Source organism: Sinohyriopsis cumingii, chromosome 10 (genome assembly GCF_028554795.1).
Source record: "Sinohyriopsis cumingii isolate HCF-2022 chromosome 10, ASM2855479v2, whole genome shotgun sequence".
NCBI classification, from domain to species: Eukaryota; Metazoa; Mollusca; class Bivalvia; order Unionida; family Unionidae; genus Sinohyriopsis; species Sinohyriopsis cumingii.
The window spans coordinates 45,653,781-45,678,787 of NC_142970.1; the positions used below are offsets into that span (position 1 = coordinate 45,653,781).

Sequence of the window (25,007 nt, forward strand, 5' to 3'; positions counted from 1 at the left end):
CCCTTTTTCTCTTACCAAGTGACCATCTCGACACCAAGAAATGAAATCCTGACTTAAAGACAAATTTACAGTATTCTGAAATCTACTGAACATGTCTACTTCTAGAAAAATTATGTGATACACATTGCATTAACAGCAGGTTGAATGTGTCTCTCACTGTAATTTATTCATTATAGTTCCAAGTATATGTAACCTAACTGACACATACAAGAAAGAAAGAAAGAAAGAAAGAAAGAAAGAAAGAAAGAAAGAAATAATAATAATAATAATAATAATAATAATAATAATAATAATAATAATGACCTTATTTAAAGAGGCTAACACAATTAGCTAATAACTAATCTACCTTGAGGCCCTCATACAAAGGAATTCATTTATTTAAGCTGCATCTCTGAAGCCACTGGATATATTGGGTTTGGAAGAAGGAAATAGAGTGGGCATTTCTATAAAGAAAGAAAGAAAGAAAGAAAGAAAGAAAGAAAGAAAGAAAGAAAGAAAAAGAAGACACAAAAGATGAAAAGTAAGCATTGTCTGATGTAAGACTATTGGATCAAAAGGTGCATCCAATGCTAGTGACTAAAGTAACAGCATTACAAACATTTGAAAGGGAGATAATTCTAAAACAGTATTGAGATTATGGGATGCAAGCTCCTACTGATTACTGCAACTCTTGCCACTGCTTGCAGTGATGCCAATGATATTAGAATTTAATCATAATTTTGTCATATATTGGAAAGACGAGACTTGTATCAAATTTTAATCAATAATGTATGTGTATGTATGTATATATATATATATATATATATATATATATATATATATATTAGAATATCTATCTACCAACTTGTGTAAAATAATATTAATTTGGCTATGATTATTATTATGTACATGCTTTCATGTCTATTTCATCATCATATTCATTATAATTAACAATAATCATTCTGTAAGCACAATTAACAAAAATCATTCTGTAAGCACAATTAACAAAAATCATTCTGTAAGCACCTTAGATGAGTGACCTTTGTCTGAATCAATGACATTTTAATTATAAAATACATAGGGAAAAAATTCACTGGGATATTTATGTTTCAATAATTTAGAACTGATAACTGGTGTTCATTCTCTTGACTTCGATAATTAACAAAATTAGCCAACTTTGACAAACTAATAGGTAATACACCAATCATGCCCAAAAATTACTTTGAAATTTGTTATAAAATTACACTGAAATATGGTAACAGAAATACTGTTCCATACAGACACTTAGGAGACTAGATAAAATATTCCCTATTGAATGTTAGAGGGTAGATAAAATTAAATTCTGAAAATTATTTCTTTCATTTTTTTTCTCTTTATGGTAGACAAGTGTTATGAAAATAATTAACTGATAAATCCATCACTGATACAGCCTTGATACACTGAAGATGGCCCTTCAAAGCAATTAGTAATATAAGCCTATGCCAATGAAGGTGTAAGATGGCCCTTCAAAGCAATTACTGTAGGAATATAAGCCTATGCCAATGAAGGTGTAAGATGGCCCATCAAAGCAGCAATTAGGAATAAAAGCCTATACCAATAAAGGTAAGAGATGGCCCATCAAAGCAATTAGGAATATAAGCCTATACCAATGAAGGTGTGAGATGGCCCATCAAAGCAATTAGGAATATAAGCCTATACCAATGAAGGTGTGAGATGGCCCATCAAAGCAATTAGAAATATAAGCCTATACCAATAAAGGTAAGAGATAACCCATCAAAGCAATTAGGAAATATAAGCCTATACCAACGAAGGTGTGAGATAGCCCATCAAGCAGCAATTGGGAATATAAGCCTGTACCAATGAAGATGTAAGATGGCCCATCAAAACAATTAGGAATATAAGCCTATACCATTGAAGGTGTGAGGTGACCCATCAAAGCAATTAGGAATATAAGCCTATACCAATGAAGGTGTGAGATAGCCCATCAAAGCAATTAGGAATATAAGCCAATACTAATAAATGTGTGAGATGGCCTTTTAAAGCAATTAGGAATGTAAGCCTATACCAATAAATGTGAGAGATAACCCATCAAAGCAATTAGGAATACAAGCCTATACCAATGAAGGTGTGAGATGGCCCTTCAAAGCAATTAGGATTGTAAGCCTATACCAATGAAGGTGTGAGATGGCCTTTCAAAGCAGCAATTAGGAAAATAAGCCAATTTTTACCTAGTAATTATTAACATAACCAGTGACAATCATTTAAGCAGATGCGACTGAAAGTACATATTTCTGCCACCAATTAAATTAAAACCTTTGTTTCTTAAACAATAAAGTTCTACACAGGGTGTGAGCAAGTAACTGAACTTTCATCAAAACTATTATTAAGGTAAATTTCTATGTTCTTTAATTATCAATACTTTCTGCCTTACTATTGCTAATATTCGTTTCTCAGAGGATTATTCATAAATGATGATTTTTTTCAGATTAAATTGTTCTGAAACTTCATTTTGATAAAAAATATTTTTTACAAGTTTGTTCATTTTTCATGGTTTTAATGACATCTTTATCATATTTGTTATCAAGTAAAACTGGATAAATGTAATACTGTGAAATATGCAGTCAACTTTGCCAAGTTTAAAATTTTGATTTCACTTCTTTTCTAAATGGAGTAATGAAAGAAACTCCCATACAGCCATTCATCACAATAGTGCCCTTAATTATGACACCATTCCTTTTATACGGTGAGTGTGGTAATAGATCCTTTTTTTAATATGTAGTAGAAAAAAATTAATTGCATTAAAAGGCAATACCGCTATAAGGAGATATAGCCCATGGCTCCCGTGGACAACTTTATATTGTTTATAATAAAAAAAATTCTTTCAATGCATTTCTTACAGCCATACTTTATTAAGGCATGATGCAATAACCTCAGACTGTACCTCCACCTGTCAATCCTTCTATCTGTCCATTAGCACTTGGGGGAAATTAACAAAACTGGGCAGCTACACTGTCCTTGGAGACTAGAGGGTTGTCATCCTTAGCTTATGTTATAACCCCTGGTTCACTTTCTAGGGATGGGGAGTGAGTACCCAGAAGAATAGGGGGGAGGAATATGCATTAGAAAATGCAGGAATTTTTTATTTTCAGCCTTAAGTTGTTTTTGTTACTATTTCTGTATTTAAAACCCAGCATAGAAATATAAAGAAATATAAAAACAAGATTTTAATCTGATTTTAGCAAAAAAAGCAGATTTCAAACTATTATTGCTGAAAGAAGCATGCTATACAGAATCTGACATTGCCAAGACAAGATACGACACAAAGAATATATTTCAAGGCATGTCATTCGTGCTTACGTTTGTCTTTCTGAGTCCATCTGAAACAAGTAAAAAGAAACATTTACTGCCACTGTTTTCACTTTCAGTTAATAAAGTAATTTCAATCAGTACAAAATGTCCATGGATTTTTCCCAAAAATTAAATATAAAGGGTACACTAATATCATTTACAATATAACTCAAATACCTGAAGGCACTGTTTTGGTACAAGTCAAATCTTTACAGTAATAGTAGCAGAAACTCAAAGAACTCAAACTTGATATTATTTCATTGAAGCAGCTTTTATAAATTACTGTACCCTTTTCTGATTATGTTGGTATTTACATATTTTTAATTTAGTGGAAAAGAACATGCAGTGATTTCAAAAATGAATGAAAATCCAAGCACTGATAAACACAGATCTACTTTTTTTATCTGTCCTTGGTTTCCTAACAGCTTTATTAATGAAATATGAATGAAAAATATTTGTGACTTTCATAGTTATATATCTTCATAGATGAGAGTGGTCTGCCCTTGATGGTAAACTTGGTACTCTTCATGTTTTCAATAATTAGCATCAATGAAGCAATTAATTATCAAAGCTTTAATTAAAGCTAAAATAAGATACATTTGTTCTTTACAAAGATAATAAACAGTACAAGAACTCAGATGTCTGAAGCAGTTTTTCTTTTCAATAAAATGTTTGTAATCAAATGAAGATGATAAAATGATTTTTACAGTAATAATTTAGTTTAAAAATGAATATTCATTTGTTTTTAACAGTACCATCAAACTGATGCATTGTAAACAGTGCAGTACTCATCATGTTCTTTAACTGTATCAACAAAGCCACAATTGAGAAACCTATATGAACTGTATCCTATAATACTGAATTTAAATGAAATAATGTCAGGGTTTTTTATTCAACTGATATAAAAATCAATCCAGAACAATTTTCCACAATTCTCATTTTTAGAAATAGCATAAATTCAAATTCATGTTGGAAATGACATCATTTTCCCAAAAATTTCCTATGTTTAAAGTTTTCAAAAGTTCAAATGAAAGGAATGATGGAATATGGCATCAATATGCTCTCTCCAAAGAGAGATCTGTCTTGCTCCTGTCTCAGTAAGAGGACAACATTTGCTTATTTTTATTGCTAAAACAGTCCAAAAAACATGGTGTAAAGCTTGGAAAAGTTGAAATTTCAAGGCAGTTGACATTCTCCTAACATCTTTGATCAGATAATTTATATTAAAAAGAAATGTCCACATTGTTTAATGTTTGCATCCTTCAGATTGTCAACACTTTTCCTTTAAATCGGCTCCAGTTCCATCAGGTTCAATTTCTGAGATGTATAATTAGATAAAAATAATGACAAAAGCTGAACCACATGGAAATTGTCCTATTTAGGATATATCAATCTAAACCTATTAATTGGTCATTCAGTGAAAGTAACCATTGCTGGACTAAATCAATTATTCCTAACAGAACTAGTCTTACTTACCAGCTGGACATATCAGTGAGGCTGGCGCATAACAGATCTGAATAATATAGAGAATGGATGCAAAATTACAAGACAAGATTAATGATTCAAATATGATTATTTAAAAAAATGGAGCACATGACAAATTCAAAAATGTTAATAATGCTTTTAAACAACATCTGTTTTGATATGGCCACTTCAGTGCTCAGTACATTACACAACAAAATTTAAATATTAAAATATTCAATTTAAGCTTCATAACATGTTCTCAATTATAGTAAATCTAACATCTTTGTGACATAAGATTTTTGCAAACAAATGATCAACTTGAGGCATATCTTTTACCTAAGTTTTTACTGAGATTTTATTTGATCACAAAATAAGTTTCATCCCTGAATTACGAAAATCATATGCTCAGTAACATTTTTTTTAATTTACTTACCTTAAAATATTCATTTTTCATACCAACTTTTATACAAATTTTTAATTTTTAAACAAAGTCACAACAAATGCAACTGATTCTGAATTCAGAATATTAAATAACAAAACTTCAAAAAATTGTCTTTGGCTTTTTGTAAAGTTACTTATGGCTTGAAACCATGCTGGCTCAAGTGGTTAATGCGCATCCTATCATTGGATCATTCCTGGCTGGCCACCATGATTTGTCCTTGTACAAAGCACTTTATTCCAATTGTCTTGGCAATAAATGACCTAATCGTATTGCTTTGTCATACAACACCAATGCCAAACACCATCAGACACTTATTGCTAAGTGGTAGAGTATTCTAAATGACATACCTTGCTTAAGCTACTTTTTGCTTGAACTAGCCACTGCTTGTCCAAATGAGTTCCAAGGACATGGATTATCTCCCCTTTATCAAGAGTTGCACTGTTGATGGGATCAAAATGACTGGAGGTGATTTTATACAGCATCAAGTTCTTGTCCTGGTGTAAAGGATAAAACAGTGTTTTTTTAAAGACTGCAATAATAATAATAATAATTATTACTATTATTGTTATTATTTAAACCATAATAATAATATAAACTATAAAAATAAATAATAATAACAACAGCAAGAAGAAGAAAACTTCAATTAAAAAGTGCTCCCTGAGCACATAAATGCCTGGGGGAAGTGGCTTCAATTCCTTCCCCTAGGAGCAATTAAATAGCCTACTGTGTAGGCATAAAGCAGAGGTACATGCTCGAAAAAGCGCAAACCTCTTTAATCCAACATAGATAGACTGAAGAAGAATACAAATATCAGAATGTACCAGAGCATTTACTTTTACAATAAATATTATAGATACATCTGTTTTTCTTTTTTAAATTACATATAAAAAGAACTAAAACAAAACTGTTATAAAGTATAGTGAGAATATTTTTGCTGTTTCCATTTAGGCACAAATTTGTTGTACTTTCAATAGACAAAAATCATTCTGGGATTATTTTCTCTCTTCCATCACCACACAAATTCCAGTAAAAAGTATTTCAAAATTACAAACAAAATATTAAATTTTTTAAATATTAAAATTTGTTTACTGACAAATCATTAATACAACAGAGATATTTATCTCATTAACTGGAACACAAAAACGTGTTTTTTCTTCTCTACATAATGAGTAATGATGATAAGAACAGCACCATATGCAGACATAATGCAAAAAGCATAGGCCCTGGTCTGCCATCACATAATTCACCAGCAGATGAGGGTTAATGAGGAATGTTGTTTATTCCAAAAGTTAATTAATCTAATTAGGAAAAAGACAAAATTCTGCTGTTGAACCATTGTAATAATTTAACCATAATTCTATATGACTTTTCCAAAGTAGCTCCTATTATAATGTTATATTAAATTGACAGATCAAAATATGGCAAATTAATGAGAGCCGCTCCGGTGGCCTAGTGGTTAGAGCATCACACCTCAGATGTGGGAGGCTGTGGGTTCGATCCCCAACCGAGTCGTACCAAAGACTTATAAAAATGGTACTAATAGCTGCCTCGCTTGGCACTCAGAATTAAGAGGTTAGTGTTAGGACTGGTCAGCCTGGTGTCAGGATAATGTGACTGGGTGGGACATCATGCTACATGTCTGCAGCATGATGCCCCAGTGCTAGACATCACTATAAACTGCCACACTGCAGACATCATAGCAATATGACTGAAAAATTGTTAAAGCTACATTAAAAATCCAAATCACACACATACACACACACATTAATGAGACTATAGACTGTACTCGGATAGCATGGTTTCACACAATCAAGTCTGTGCTGTACTATTCTGGGTTCCATGAAACAAATATATAGTAAAAAAAGAAGGTAAATGATTTAGTGAATTACATTAGCTGTCTTCCCCTCACTAAACAGAATTTAATTCTTTGACCATGAAAACCAAGTCAATGCCAGAAGAACATATTCAGGTCTTGGAAGCTTCCTAAGTGATCTGTAAATCACATTCGGTCCAGTTTGGTCAACCTATGCTGGAGATATTTTGCCTACAAGCTGACATTATTTTATGTACAAAGTCAAAAGATTATAATCAGATCACTGCATCTACATATCCACATAGATGATTTGGTAAAACACATACTAACATTTTCCAGCAAAAGTTGTAAAGTTTGATCATGACTGCAATACGGGTGTCATGATTAAATGCTGGCATAATGCCCAAAGACACACATTCAAAATCATGCTCAGAAAAAGTTGTAAAGTTTGATCATGTCTGCAATATGAGTGTCATGATCAAATGCTGTCGTAATTCCCATAGACACACATTCAAAATCATGCTCAGATCATCATAAATATATCAATAACTTATAAATTTATTTTTCACCAAATAAGAGCAAAATGTTTGGGTTATAAGTGTTACATCCCAAACTTTTATGCCACTGTTAAAAATTCCTGACTGAGTTTAAACCTTGTTGGGAACTTTGACCCAGTTCATCATGCGTCTAAAAAATAGATAGTACCAACATAATTTCTGACACATTTCCAAATTCTGTAAATCAGTTTGGTGTCAGAATGTTTCAACTGGGAAAATAGTTAACATTTTCTACATCAAGCAGTGTTTATTTTATAGAGTTACAACCAAGATGTAACATGTAACCCACTGTCTGAAGTCTATAGAGTTACCCCACTGTCTGCAGTCTATAGAGTTACCCCACTGTCTGCAGTCTAAAGAGTTACCCCACTGTCTGCAGTCTATAGAGTTACAATCAAGATGTAACATATACCCCAATGTCTGCAGTCTACAGAGTTACAACCAAGATGTAACATGTACCCTACTGTCTGCAGTCTATAGAGTTACAACCAAGATGTAACATGTACCCCACTGTCTGCAGTCTACAGAGTTACCCCACTGTCTGCAATCTAGAGTTACAACCAAGATGTAACATGTAACCCACTGTCTGTAGTCTATAGAGCTACCCCACTGTCTGCAGTCTACAGAGTTACAACCAAGATGTAACATGTACCCCACTGTCTGCAGTCTATAGAGTTACCCCATTGTCTGCAGTCTATAGAGTTACAACCAAGACATAACATGTACCCCACTGTTGGCATTCTATGGAGTTACAACCAAGATTTAAAATGTACCCCACTGTCTGCAGTCTATAGAGCAACCACACTGTCTGCAGTCTATAGAGTTACAACAAAGACGTAACATGTACCAACTGTCTGCAGTCTATAGAGTTATAAAGTACAGTGTTGGTTCAACCTCATATTTCTACAAAAGCTTGTATGAATGGTAGCATCTTATCTGTAAGGGTAACAAACAAAAGAGTCCCCCAGACAGATAGATGCTCTACTGGCTGAAAAGAATTTTCATGATTTCAAAGATAAAACCATTCTTTGTAACTGCTGTGAGCTGAAACCAACTCTGATATTTTTTAGTAAAAAAGTCAAGATTTCAAATTGTCCACTGTTGCAGCCATATTAGATTAAAATCATTACAAATTTAATGCTCAACTATACATTCTAAGAAATCTTTTGGTGAAGCCCTATGTCCGAATGACCATCCATTGAGGAGTTGCAATAACAAACGTTTCTAAAGGGCTACCATGGCAGCCATATTGGAGGTCAGACTGGCACCAACGGAACAAACAAGCCTTATGCTGAACATCCCGTGCTGATAAAAGAAGGAGTAGCAATAACAAGATCTTCAAGATACCAACCTATGTATCTTTATTGTGATTCTGATTGCTTTCAAAAATATGAATGTTCAAGATGTTTATTATTGCTGCAAATTCCATGTTATCATCCTTAAAAATTCCAAGTTATCATTCTTCAAATAGATTTTCCAGATGTGATTTTCAAGACATGATTTCCAAACATGACTTTCTATATATGATTTTATAGATGCAATTTTTCAGAAAAAAATTCATCATCTGCTAAAATGTTTGGCTAATTCGCATTTTATTGTATTGGTGACTTTGTCATAAACGTGCCAGTTGTTTGCAGCTTCTGTACATGGTCACAATCATTTTGTAGTCAATTTTTTATCCTTGCTGAATGTATTTGAAGAATTAATAATCTGGTAATTCTACTTACACCTAATAAAGGTATGCAACACTCCTGAGGCAGGTTACACTAACGTAATCCTGGTATCACTTATATTGAATGTATGTCTTCAGACAAAAATATATCCAACACTCTCATCAAAACAGAGATGGCAAAGTTCCCCTCATTGGAATAAACAAAGAGAAATGGAAATTCCTGACTGTTCTATTAATCTTAATATCATTAATCTATTAGAATCACTAAACAGCTTGCTGATTCAGCATCTTCATTATTAATGAATATCATTAATCTATTAGAATCACTAAACAGTTTGCTGATTCAGCATCTTCATTATTAATGAATATCTTTAATTTTCAGTAAAATGTACAGAACAAAATTGTATTTATTAGGTTATATTTTAACAACCTTCATGACAAAGATGGACTGAAATGTGTACACCATAATACATGTACTAACCTGTGATTCTGTGATTTCCAGGTTTAACTTTGGCGAAGCAATGAATCGAATTTCTTCTGTAGAAACCTCAGAACATACTATTTTGTCACCTGAAACAAAAATAAAAATTGGTTGTTCATGTAAGTATTCATCTGCAACTACGAAAAATCCTAACCACAATTTTATTTTATGTGAGAAGTTTTATTAAAAGAAAAGGACTAAATGTGGTAGTAGTTCTAATAAATAAAATAGCAGTTGCGGTTGTAGTAGTGTCAGCAGTAGTAATAAAACTGCCTCATTAGTAGCAGCAGCAGCAGCAGAACTAGTAGTAGTATGTGCAGTAGTATTAGTAGATATACTAGTAGTTACAATACTGTATTTAGCTGTGTATAACATGCACTTTTGCACCTAATTTTCTTATTTTCAGTCAGGAGTGCATGTTTTAAAAATGAACAAAAAGAAGAAAAAAAATTCCAAGTCAGTCTGAGGGAAAGATGAAGGCACTATAGCTGCCTTAAATGTCACATTCACATTTTCTGAATTATTCAATCCATTGCACAATACATTGTAACTATATTGTTTATTGGTACTAGCAATGACATCTTCGCTAGTCAAGGTTCTGATATGTTAACCCTATCTAAACCTTGGCCAATCGAACAGATATTTTAGTGCTTTGTCCAAGCAATATCTATTGAATTCCATGAGCTGTCTTCCTTAGTTTGTAATGCCAACAAACCAAGAATGTGTAATAATGGTGTATTGTATATTGGCCAAAGATGGTGGTAACAGCAGTAACTATGAAAATACAGAGCTAATAAGAAATGAATATTTTGAGACAGGTGTTACACATAGCCAGGTGTCTCCTCTTTCTGCATATTATTGTATTCCTATTGAATCGCACGTGATAAAACGTGAACACAACGACTCAAACTTGATGAAAACACTACAAGAAAAAGGATCTTCAAGTCTCAGCATATTTATGTTCATGGATTAAAAAAAAGAATTCATTTGAATGAAACAATTTTTAAACTGAGCAAACTGTGTTCACTAGATGGCAAAGCTTCACAAATTTTTACATAATCAAGTGAAATAATGAATCTGCATCCTTACAACCTTGTTAGAAGAAAATCAAAGTTATCTCCCATTGATTATCCTGCACTTATTTCGCAATCTATTCTGCTGAACCATTTTGCTTGTAATTGTGCAAAGATCCTTGTAATATAGTGATTTCAACAATTGAGTAATGAAATTTTAAGAAACAAAGTTTACTTGTGAATCGCTTTAGTCAGAACAGGATCAAATGTCACTGACTTGAGGCTTTTGAGGTTGGTGACAAATCTGTATAGTTTCAACCTCAAATTAATAAAACTTTAAAAGCTTTTTAATATGAGACTTAATACCATGTCAGTAGATTTCACAAAAATGTGAAACACCAGACTTCTTTTCTGTAGACAAATGGTCCTCCAAAATGCCAGACATGGGGAGTTAAAATGCCTCTTTATGAAAGAAAAGCTTCCAAGTTCTGCTCAACAGTTTCACACTTTGCATAGGGTTTGAATTTTAAAGAAGAAACAATTTTCCAGGTTTTCCTCACTAGTTTTATTAGTTTTTTTTAAAAAGACACTGTATACCATAGGTATTGTAAAAATGACTTTAATAATTCCCTTTAATATTGACTGATGGGTGTAATATTAGTTAAGATTATACAGTTAACTGGCTTCCTTCAGATGTGCATCTCTCAAAGACTTCAAGTTCCACTTGGAAATTTTCACACATTTCAAGGTAAATTGGAAGAAAAACAAAAACATGCCCATAAATGTTATTTTTTTTTCCTGATTTTATAATTAATTTATTGCACTTTTAGAAGCGGTATTGTCCAAGCTGGCAAAATTCCTATTCTGTATTTTAATAACTGCTAAAGTTAGTTTACTTTGGACTAGTACAGCCTTATTTTTCAAGCACTTGTGAGCAGCCATTGTATAAATTGTCTGCTTTATTGCATAGTTTCCATAATTGCAACTTGCAAAAAAATTTCAATCACAGTACATGAAAGGACCCAAGAGGTATGCCAACATTCTCTCCAATGCAAATGTTTCCAATGCAGACAACTTCATCATACATTGGTCACTATTTCAAAAGTACATAATAACGATAGAACGATAGGCTATGTATGTAGACATTGGACCACTGACCTTGCCGTCTGAATGTGAAAACATGGACAGCAAATCCAGCATCATTCTGAAGTCGGCAGGCAAACTGGCCCTCATCTAAAAGAGTGGGATTTTTAACTTCAAGGTGATGGAAACCCTCCTTCATAAATCTCCGCCAGTAATCTTCACGGTCCAGTTCCTCACCTTCCCTGTACCACACCACCTCTGGCGAGGGATCACCTGTGCAAAAGAAAGGAAAGATAAAATGAGGTGACAAATAATGAGTTTCAAGTAATGGGTTTACATTTTGGAAAATTTTATAAATTTTACCTTCTCATGAATCTGTAGAAACATTAGTTTAAAAATTAATAGAAATACAATATGCTGAATATTATGAGACATAGCTAGAAATAAGTAAACAAACTCTGATAACATCATCTTTGCTTTTTATCCTGTGGTGTCTCATATATGCATTCATTTAGAAGGAATTATTTCTTCTAAAGTTGTTGTATACATACATACATACATACCCCCCCCACCAAGCACCCACCCCACCCCCACCCACCCCACCTTCACCCACCTACTCACCCTACACACACTCAGATAATTTTTACCACTCCAGTAATTCAAAAATTTTATTTAAATTAAGAAAATGTGTATTTCCTTGGAAATGCGTATGTCTATAGTGAATGTCATAGTGCAGCAGCAAATATACTACAGACATGCTATAATCTGCTGGAGCACTCAGATGGCTTAGTGGTTAGAGCATCTGCTTCAGATGCTGGAGGTAACGGGTTCAAACCCCAGCCAAATCATACCAAAGACTTATAAAAATGGTATTAGCATCTGCCTCGCTTGGCACTTAGCATTAAGAAGTTAGTGTTAGGACTGGTCAGCCTGGTGTCAGGATAGTGTGACTGGGTGGGACAGGATCTTATGTCTGTGGCATGATGCCCCAGTGCTAGACATCACTGTAAACTGCCACACTGCAGACACTGAAGTGATATGACTGATAAACTGTTACAGCTACATTGAAAATTATAAAAAACACAACGCGCTATAATCTGCAGAATGTTTGTGACTTTTATAAGTCATTTTCAATAAAAAAAAGAAACTGATTTTTTAGCAAAAATCATCTTGACGATATAACAGTGAAAAACAAAAAACCCTGAGGGTAATCAATGAGCTTACCAATGTACTTTACTAACATCCAGTAGCCATTATAAACATTATCATGCAGAAAATAAATTCAGACTAAAGTTACATTTGCCCCTTATCTTACTAGAGATTTTTTGTAATTTTTTTTTCTTTAATTGAAAACTTGTATTATTTTATAAATTCTAAATGTGAACTTTTTAACTGGTGAGTGTGACATACTTTTGTGGTCATACTCATAAAGATTCTTCCCCTCGCCAAGTCCCGTTAATGTACAAGTCGCAAAATAACACAATTTGATCATGATCTAAACTAAAATCTTAACCAAAGCCATTAAATGTGAATGTAGGTCACAGTGACAGTCTTGTGTGGTAAGGATGTACTACTGATTGAGATGCATACAACTCTTCAGTTTAATGATTCTAGCATGAACACAGCTTGAAAAAAAATGAAATATAGGTATGAGTGACATACTTTTGTGATGATGGTGTTCTACTCATTGTCACCAAGATTTACCTCCTTACAAAGTTTCGTGAACCTAGGTATTATAACAGAATATATACAGCATGTAAAAAAGCGTTTGGGGCATGTGTTAAACTAAAAGCCCTAACATAAGCCAGTACATGTAGGAAAATGTGAAATGTAGGGCACAATGACTTTCCTTTGTGTAAGACTGATAAAAATAGAGTAGCATAAAATCATACAGTTTGACGATTACAGAATGAGAACAGATTGAGAAATAAACCTACACCACAAAATTTAACCAAAGTTAGTGAATTATAAAACATTGGTCATTGTGACCTATGTTTTTTGATAAGTGTATAGCACTCATCAACATGCACCTCTCAAAAGTTGTAAGACTGCAGGAACAACAACATTTTGCAGTGTGCAAAGACCTAGAATGTATATGTGTAAAGTTAGTCCCTTCAGTCCCCTCCCCTGGGGTTAAATGCTATGGAACCCTGTCTAAATGGTTGCTTAATACCAAGGAGGAAAGAATGGTTGCCATTCATTCAGAGTGTTATACCATGTAGTTTTTGTTTTTATCTGTCCTGACACTGATGACATCACCAAGGGTATTGGTAGAGCTACAGTTATCTCAACTTTGTTGAGGTGAGCTAGATAGGATCTGTATTTATACAACACACATGAAAATGAAAGAGTAAAATGAAAGGCACAATACAGGCTGTAATACTATAACAAGAGGCCCAAGGCAGCATTATATTGCTCACTTTTCTTAACATAACTTAAGGGTCGATCATTCCATTACCAGGCTTATGTAGTACTGTAAGAACACAACCTTTGTAAACTACCATATCTCCCAAGCTTTATATCATGTTAATTTTACTTATCTCACTACGTCCAGATCAAAGTTCTTTCCAAATATAAAGGCATAGTTAGTATGCCGTCTCCTGCTCACAGTGAAACTCATCTAAGATGCTGATGATATAAAACCTATTAACCAAGTTTAATCAGAACACCATGGAAAGTATAGTACTAGATCTAGAGAGATAACTAGACAAGACAATCAGCTGCAAGATCATCCCATTAATACATGTATGTATCACCAGATCTCACTATTACATAACCCAAAACAATGATGATATAAGTGTATTTCCCATAGTGGTACGAAAATCTGACAATCAGATGTGAGACTACCTCATAAGTATGTATGGATTAAGCTCATAAGCAAACTCATCCATCATCTTCAAGATATAGGCCTACTTATCAAGTTTGATCAAAACTGATTGAAAGTGTATCTGCTACATTTTTGACAAGATCAACTGTAGAAAGATCATGTTATTAATATCCATGGACCTTGCTCACAGTTTTACTCAATAGAAATCTGAATAATATAAGTTGGGGGGGGGGGGCAGGTAAGCATGAATTATGAAAATCCTACCTTAAAAAAATACATTTTCAAGATCAGATGCAAGATCACCTTATAAATATTCATAGGTTTTCCTCCTAGTATAACTCAACCAACAACTTGATAATATAGGAAGTCTGACTAAAACTGGATCAGAAATATTGTTTCCTGAGAGGTATGTTGTTCAGCCAATCAGATCCTTTTGCTAATATGCATAAACCTTTTGTTTTTGGTTTTTTTTAAAAAAAATATACTACTTTTTATTATTCTAGTAATGGCTGACCATTGGGTTGGGGAACACCATTCCATGGTCACTTTACAATCAAAAAGGAACAATAAATGTAGTGCACACATAAAGAAAGAGAGAGTCTCTCTCTGACAGAGAGAAAGACACACACAAGCACACATGCATTATAGTACACAATCTGTTTTTGATGCATATTCTAGATAGACAAAAACAAATATACAGAACCTAAGAAAATGAAGATACAAGTTTATTTCCAACATTTGAACAAAATTCAAGTAAAATTTGTTTTTCTGAGTGGTCAAAAGATCAGACAGACTGATATAACATGGCCTCATAAGTATGTGTGGATTAAGCTCATAATGAAGCACATCCAACATCTTGATGATATAGGCCTACTTATCAAGTTTGATCAAAACTCATAATGAAGCGCATCCAACATCTTGATGATATAGGCCTACTTATCAAGTTTGATCAAAACTCATTAAAAGTATAACTGCTACACTGATGACAAGATAGATCAATCAGAGAAAGATCATGTCATTAATATCCAAGGACGTTGCTCACAATTAAACCCAAAAGAAATCTTAATGATACAAGTTTGTTTAACAAAACATATCAAAATCCTATTTTTTTAAAAATAATTTCCATTGTGGTAAAAAATAAATCCAATAAGATGCAAGATCACCTTATAAAAATATTCATTGGTTGTGCCCATAGTAAAACTCATCCAACATCTCGAAAATGTACTAAGTCTGAAAAAATTTGGATCAGAAATACATATAATAAACCTATCCTTTTAGTATATTATCTTTTATTATCCCAATAATAGGATGACTATTGGGCTGAGGAACACCATCCCAAAGTCACCTTACAAACATAATCTAATCTACGGACAATAAATGTAGTTGTTGTTGTAGGGTTTAATGCATTTTTCAGCACAGGATAGGCTATACATGGCAGCCAGTATTAATAGTGGTGGAAGAACCCGGGAAAACCCCGGAAAGAACCACTGACCCACGAGAAGCTACTGGCAAGCTTTCTCACATATCTACATTGGCCGAATCTGAGACTCGAACACACAAAGAGGTGAGATGACAGTGATCAGTAACGGAGAGCACTTTAGACCCCTCTGCCACTCGGGGTCTCCACAATAAAGGTAGTGTACGTAGAGAGAACAAAAACAAATAAGCATACAATCTGCTTTTCTATGCATAATCGAGATAGACAAATACAGATAGTCAGTATCTAAGAGACAAAACTTTGTGATATAATAGTCTTTGATTCTTGTTTACCATCAAATCAGATCGAAATACATATTAATTTTTTTAGCTTTAAGCTTATATTGCAAATACAGTATACACTATACCATGATGCTATTAAACACGCATTTGAACTACAACACATCTTTCTTAGTTATGGTGAAATTAAAGATTCCCAGTATTCCCAAATCAACATAAATGTTTGTTTCTTTTCAGATTTGATTGCAATATATTTTTTCAAATTATAGTGGCCTTTAAGAAACACTTTTAACCCATCTAACCTTGGCATATCCCCTTTCTTCATGTTTATATAGATGTAGTATTTGGCTTGAAGAAAACAAAATGTTGTTCATATATTCCATCTCTACTTGTATCTCCTAATATAACAGTTTTTGCACTTGGCCCAACATCTATGTTCACTTTATTTTGAATCCAGTGGGACACACAATTCCACAGCCTGATTATCACATTACATTCCTAAACAAATGCAGTATTCAGTTTCTGGGAAATGCTTGCAAAAACTACATACATCAGTATCAGACAACTGTATTTTAACAGACATAAAATCATTGGCAAAATTCTAAGAGTAACACAAAATTGAAATCATTGTACTTTTGAGTTTCTTTTATTCTAAATACTTCAGTATTTGTTTGGCCATAACCATATTCAAATTGAAAAATTTCAGTCTTTATTTTCACTAGTTGGTCTAACATCCTTTTTGATATCTTGAGCTGAGACGCATCAGCTCCATTCACAATTATCTATCAGCTGATGCCACTAAAAAACTTGTGTGTTCATTAGTACTTTCAAGACTGGACTATTGTAACTCATTTCTGTCTGGTTCATCTCAATATCTACTCAAGAAACTTCAAAAAGTTCAAAAGACAGCTGCTCGGATCATCTGGAGAATACCACAATCGGAGCACACCTCCCCCCTCCTCTGTACCCTACACTGGCTATCCATACGATCCAGAATCAAACACAAAATTTGTTCTCTGTGCTACGTTTCACTGACAGACTCCAGTCCAATATACCTATCTGACCTCACCCATGTGTACACACCAGCAAGATACTTACGCTCCTCTTCTGACATTCATATTCTCATTATTCCCACTATGAAAATGAAGTCATATGGACAATGTTCTTTTGCATACCAGGGCCCAGCAACGTGGAACTTAGACACAAAGACATAGTGATCTCATTCAAGAGCACTCTTAAAACTCATCTATTCTGATTGCAAAAACAGACTTAAAACCTAATATTATGTTTCCTTACCTTAGATATTTTCAGCATGTTTTCTATTTTCTAATTTCATGGTGTTTGTTTTTTGTAATCATATCATTATCTAGCTGTTGTCCAATGTTGTAAAGTGCTTAGAGCTTCTAAAGATTAGACACTGTACAAAGTCCTCATTATTTTTATTATTATTAAAAGTGACTTGTAATCGTCTTTATTACATCCTTTGTTGTTGTAAAATACAACTTCTAAATGGAAAGAGATTAAAGGTCTGACCAGTGTCATTATATCCAACTGTAACCTTTTACATAAGAACTTTACACATACACACTGAATTATACTTGAAAGGCAGGGAAATTCATGTTAAGACCATATTTAGCTTTAAAGCTATCAAAATCAATAATCATTCCATGATCATTAAGGATAATACATAATGTTCAAACCATTTTCAATAGAAAATTGCTACTTTGTTCATCCATAAACTTGCTTTCATAAGATCTTCTCATGTATGGGGTATATTTTTCTCTATCTACAGATTACAAACCAATAAAAGATCACATCAAAAAGCATTGGTGGGTATTTTTGGATAATGTAATCTGTTATATATATTTAATTTAATTTATATTTGATTGATTTAATTGTTTGTTTGTTAGTTTTAATTTTTTATCCCATTACATGTTATAGTAATGTAATTTTGTTTACTGGAATTTGACATTTTCAAGAACTTAGTTTGACCTGACTGATTTTTCGTAAACACCTAATAATAGAACTTTGTGTCTTTATGCTGACCTAGTTCCTGACCTTGATTCAAAATTAGTAACAGTTGAAATAAACAACTTCATTTATAAAAAAATTTTTAAATTCATTTCTAGTGTGGTATTTTAGGGTGGAATCGAGGCTGTACTGGGTGTACGTGACTTTTTACAAGTAATAGCCTCTATTTCAAAATTCTGGTTTTACCAGAATTGTGCTGTAGTCAGGTTTAATACAGGTGTTTTGAGAAATAATCTCAGTTGGACTTTTAAAACACTTTGACATCAAGGTCATGTTTTTTTCTGTTGTGACCAGCTGGAGTTACATTTAAATTTTTCTTCAAATTATTTGGATTCTAAAAGATTAATTCTTTCACCTGGGAATCGTTAAGTGCTCTCACAGAATTCTTGGACAAAGAGATGTATTGAAATTTTATTCAGAATTCAAACAACTGAATATTATCTCCTGTGGTACAACAAAGAACAGTTGACACGTCAAAACATGTACTATACTGGCTACAATATACATCTTTGCCTTCCATTTTGGATTTTCATCAGGACTCGAGAACTCAAATTCATTAGAACAATTTATTACAAGACTTTAAATTTTTAATTCTTGGATTATTTTGGATTTGATTCCTAAAACCATAAGTTTTATTTTTAATTTTTACCTTGTTTTTTCTAGGGAAATAAATTATTTATTAAATTTTACAAAGCTTGTTGTCTTTACTCTTTTCTCATTACTGTGTACGAGAGCCTAGACAAGTAATACATCACATTTTCACCTCTTGATATTAATCTTACATATTTCACATGCAAAAAAATTGGCCAATTTTCTTCTAGGTGGAACTCTATGAATCAATGTTATTTGCAAAAGTAATATAATTTTATCAATATTTATCATCACCAAGCCACATTTGGAAAAAGTCTGAACTATAGTCTCTTTTAATTTTGTCCACTTTTGTCATTCATATAAAGGTGAAAAATAATTCATTTGATTCTCTGTTACAATTTGCAGAGGATTTGGTAATGTGATGAACAAACGATTATGCTTTGGAATAATTAAGGTTTTTAAAACATACTTGACCAACTGGTGTTAAGGATTGCTTCTCAATATTTTAATTTTTTTTTATCATTTCTATTATATTTTCAATTTTCTTCTTTATTATTTTATCCAAATCCACTGAAAATCGGATGCTGAATGATATAAATTCAGTCGCCCACTGTAATTTTAACTGTGATGAAATGTTTCAGCACTGTACTTCTTGCTTCTGGATGTCATTATGGCGATGTAAGTTTCTGTTCTGAAAGGCTTGCAAAGAAGTTTAATATTTCTACATAGATTCCAAGGATTAAAATGAGTGATAATATCATATGTAAACTGTGACAATAAATATTCTGTTTCCTTTAGCTTGATACTTTTTATATTTCTGTTATTTTTTTAATAGATTAGGTAGTGTTTCTGCACATAATAAGATATGGGGGAAACTGGATCACATTTTGACAACCTCTGGAAATTATGAAAAAAACTATGGCAGAAAGCCATTTTGTAAAACTGCAGATGAGGTATGACACTAAAAGGTTTTGGCCTAGTTCGTAGTCCAAAAAGTTAAAAAAAAAGTACATTATGAATAAATTTCCATCAATCAGTTGAGAATGATCCAGTTTCACGTTTCATTAATTGTTCAAAATACGAATTCTCCAATATTCAACTCAAAAGACTTTTTAAAAAAGGCAACTGTGAAACCATCTGATTCTGAGCTTTTGCTATTTTTCATACTTTATAAACAATCAAAAACTTTCATGTTTGTAACATTGCCCTTGGATCTAAAGATTGCTCATGGTTAAGCCTAGGAATTTCATATTTTTGTAGAAGGTCCTCTAAGTATATGTCTTCTACATCTTCCTCATTATACAGATGTTATAATATTCTTTTACTTCCCCTAGAATAACAAACTGACTGGTAATAATTTCATTTTCATCTTTAATTAATTTTGTAATTATTTTATTCACATAGTATACATTTTCAAGATGGCAAAAGTGATGTCTACCACCTCAACATCATGCCGCAGGCATGTAGCATGACGTCCCACCCAATCACATTATCCTGAGACCAGGCCGACCAGTCCTAACACTAACGTCTTAATGCTGAGTACCAAGCGAGGCAGCTGCTAGTACCATTTTTATAAGTCTTTAGTATGCCTCAGCCAGGGTTCAAACCCACAACCTCTCACATCCAAGGTGGACACTCTAACCACTAGACCACCAGAGCAGTCTAGTTGGACCTTAACAACTTACAACACATTCATAACCCTATTTTGGTCTAAAATACATTCATGATCCCATTGTGGTCTAATATACAGTCATGACCCCATTGTGGTCTAATATACAGTCATAACCCCATTGTGGTCTAATATACAGTCATAACCCCATTGTGGTCTAATATACATTCATGACCCCATTGTGGTCTAATATACAGTCATAACCCCACTGTGGTCTAATATACATTCATAACCCCACTGTGGTCTAATATACAGTCATAACCCCATTGTGGTCTAATATACAGTCATAACCCCATTGTGGTCTAATATACATTCATAACCCCATTGTGGTCTAATATACATTCATGATCCCATTGTGGTCTAATATACAGTCATAACCCCATTGTGGTCTAATATACATTCATAACCCCATTGTGGTCTAATATACATTCATAACCCCACTGTGGTCTAATATACAGTTATAATCCCATTGTGGTCTAATATACAGTCATAACCCCATTGTGGTCTAATATACATTCATAACCCCATTGTGGTCTAATATACATTCATAACCCCACTGTGGTCTAATATACAGTTATAATCCCATTGTGGTCTAATATACAGTCATAACCCCATTGTGGTCTAATATACAGTCATAACCCCATTGTGGTCTAATATACAGTCATAATCCCATTGTGGTCTAATATACATTCATAACCCCACTGTGGTCTAATATACAGTCATAACCCCATTGTGGTCTAATATACAGTCATAACCCCATTGTGGTCTAATATACATTCATAACCCCATTGTGGTCTAATATACAGTTATAATCCCATTGTGGTCTAATATACAGTCATAACCCCATTGTGGTCTAATATACATTCATAACCCCATTGTGGTCTAATATACAGTTATAATCCCATTGTGGTCTAATATACAGTCATAACCCCATTGTGGTCTAATATACATTCATGATCCCATTGTGGTCTAATATACAGTCATAACCCCATTGTGCTCTAATATACAGTCATAACCCCATTGTGGTCTAATATACATTCATAACCCCATTGTGGTCTAATATACATTCATAACCCCATTGTGGTCTAATATACAGTAAAATCCCATTGTGGTCTAATATACATTCATAACCCCATTGTGGTCTAATATACATTCATGACCCCATTGTGGTCTAATATACAGTCATAACCCCATTGTGGTCTAATATACATTCATGACCCCATTGTGGTCTAATATACATTCATAACCCCATTGTGGTCTAATATACAGTCATAACCCCATTGTGGTCTAATATACAGTCATAACCCCATTCTGGTCTAATATACATTCATAACCCCATTGTGGTCTAATATACATTCATAACCCCACTGTGGTCTAATATACAGTCATAACCCCATTGTGGTCTAATATACATTCATGACCCCATTGTGGTCTAATATACATTCATGACCCCGTTGTGTCTAATATACATTCATAACCCCATTGTGGTCTAATATACAGTCATAACCCCATTGTGGTCTAATATACAGTTATAATCCCATTGTGGTCTAATATACAGTCATAACCCCATTGTGGTCTAATATACAGTCATAACCCCATTGTGGTCTAATATACATTCATGACCCCATTGTGGTCTAATATACATTCATAACCCCATTGTGGTCTAATATACATTCATAACCCCATTGTGGTCTAATATACATTCATAACCCCACTGTGGTCTAATATATATTCATAACCTCATTGTGGTCTAATATACATTCATGACCCCATTGTGTCTAATATACATTCATGACCCCATTGTGGTCTAATATACAGTCATAACCCCATTGTGGTCTAATATACAGTCATAACCCCATTGTGGTCTAATATACAGTCATAACCCCATTGTGGTCTAATATACAGTTATAATCCCATTGTGGTCTAATATACAGTTATAATCCCATTGTGGTCTAATATACATTCATAACCCCATTGTGGTCTAATATACAGTCATAACCCCACTGTGGTCTAATATACAGTCATAACCCCATTGTGGTCTAATATACAGTCATAACCCCATTGTGGTCTAATATACATTCATAACCCCATTGTGGTCTAATATACATTCATGACCCCATTGTGTCTAATATACATTCATGACCCCATTGTGGTCTAATATACATTCATGACCCCATTGTGGTCTAATATACATTCATAACCCCATTGTGGTCTAATATACAGTTATAATCCCATTGTGGTCTAATATACATTCATAACCCCATTGTGGTCTAATATACATTCATAACCCCACTGTGGTCTAATATACAGTCATAACCCCATTGTGGTCTAATATACAGTCATAACCCCATTGTGGTCTAATATACATTCATAACCCCATTGTGGTCTAATATACATTCATGACCCCATTGTGTCTAATATACATTCATGACCCCATTGTGGTCTAATATACATTCATGACCCCATTGTGGTCTAATATACATTCATAACCCCACTGTGGTGTAATATACATTCATGACCCCATTGTGGTCTAATATACATTCATAACACCATTGTGGTCTAATATACAGTCATAACCCCATTGTGGTCTAATATACATTCATAACCCCATTGTGGTCTAATATACAGTCATAACCCCATTGTGGTCTAATATACAGTTATAATCCCATTGTGGTCTAATATACATTCATGACCCCATTGTGTCTAATATACATTCATAACCCCACTGTGGTCTAATATACATTCATAAGCCCATTGTGGTCTAATATACAGTCATAACCCCATTGTGGTCTAATATACAGTCATAACCCCATTGTGGTCTAATATACAGTCATAACCCCATTGTGGTCTAATATACAGTTATAATCCCATTGTGGTCTAATATACAGTCATAACCCCATTGTGGTCTAATATACATTCATGACCCCATTGTGGTCTAATATACAGTTATAATCCCATTGTGGTCTAATATACATTCATGACCCCATTGTGTCTAATATACATTCATAATCCCACAGTGGTCTAATATACATTCATAACCCCATTGTGGTCTAATATACATTCATAACCCCATTGTGGTCTAATATACAGTTATAATCCCATTGTGGTCTAATATACATTCATGACCCCATTGTGCCTAATATACATTCATAACCCCACTGTGGTCTAATATACATTCATAACCCCATTGTGGTCTAATATACAGTCATAACCCCATTGTGGTCTAATATACAGTCATAACCCCATTGTGGTCTAATATACAGTTAAAATCCCATTGTGGTCTAATATACAGTCATAACCCCATTGTGGTCTAATATACATTCATGACCCCATTGTGGTCTAATATACAGCCATAACCCCATTGTGGTCTAATATACATTCATGACCCCATTGTGGTCTAATATACAGTTATAATCCCATTGTGGTCTAATATACATTCATGACCCCATTGTGTCTAATATACATTCATAACCCCACAGTGGTCTAATATACATTCATAACCCCATTGTGGTCTAATATACAGTCATAACCCCATTGTGGTCTAATATACAGTCATAACCCCATTGTGGTCTAATATACAGTCATAACCCCATTGTGGTCTAATATACAGTCATGACCCCATTGTGTCTAATATACATTCATAACCCCACTGTGGTCTAATATACATTCATAACCCCATTGTGGTCTAATATACAGTCATAACCCCATTGTGGTCTAATATACATTCATAACCTCATTGTGGTCTAATATGCAGTTATAATCCCATTGTGGTCTAATATACATTCATGACCCCATTGTGTCTAATATACATTCATAACCCCATTGTGGTCTAATATACATTCATAACCCCATTGTGGTCTAATATACATTCATAACCCCATTGTGGTCTAATATACAGTCATAACCCCATTGTGGTCTAATATACAGTCATAACCCCATTGTGGTCTAATATACAGTCATAACCCCATTGTGGTCTAATATACAGTTATAATCCCATTGTGGTCTAATATACAGTCATAACCCCATTGTGGTCTAATATACATTCATGACCTCATTGTGGTCTAATATACAGTCATAACCCCATTGTGGTCTAATATACATTCATGACCCCATTGTGGTCTAATATACAGTTATAATCCCATTGTGGTCTAATATACATTCATGACCCCATTGTGTCTAATATACATTCATAACCCCACAGTGGTCTAATACACATTCATAACCCCATTGTGGTCTAATATACAGTCATAACCCCATTGTGGTCTAATATACAGTCATAACCCCATTGTGGTCTAATATACAGTCATAACCCCATTGTGGT

The 25,007-nt window shown here is 33.6% G+C and overlaps 1 protein-coding gene across 1 annotated transcript in view; it reads right to left on the reverse strand.

Moving 5' to 3' along the window:
• Positions 1–25,007, reverse strand: part of LOC149789967 (uncharacterized) — a 299,468-nt gene that overhangs the window by 209,229 nt on the left and 65,232 nt on the right. The window contains exons 5-8 of the mRNA XM_089973148.1: positions 11,928–12,125; positions 9,757–9,845; positions 5,581–5,727; positions 4,804–4,840 (exon numbers count right to left, since the gene is read on the reverse strand). Of these exons, the coding sequence (XP_089829274.1) occupies positions 4,804–4,840; positions 5,581–5,727; positions 9,757–9,845; positions 11,928–12,125 (471 nt within the window). The remainder of the gene's footprint in view (positions 1–4,803; positions 4,841–5,580; positions 5,728–9,756; positions 9,846–11,927; positions 12,126–25,007) is intronic.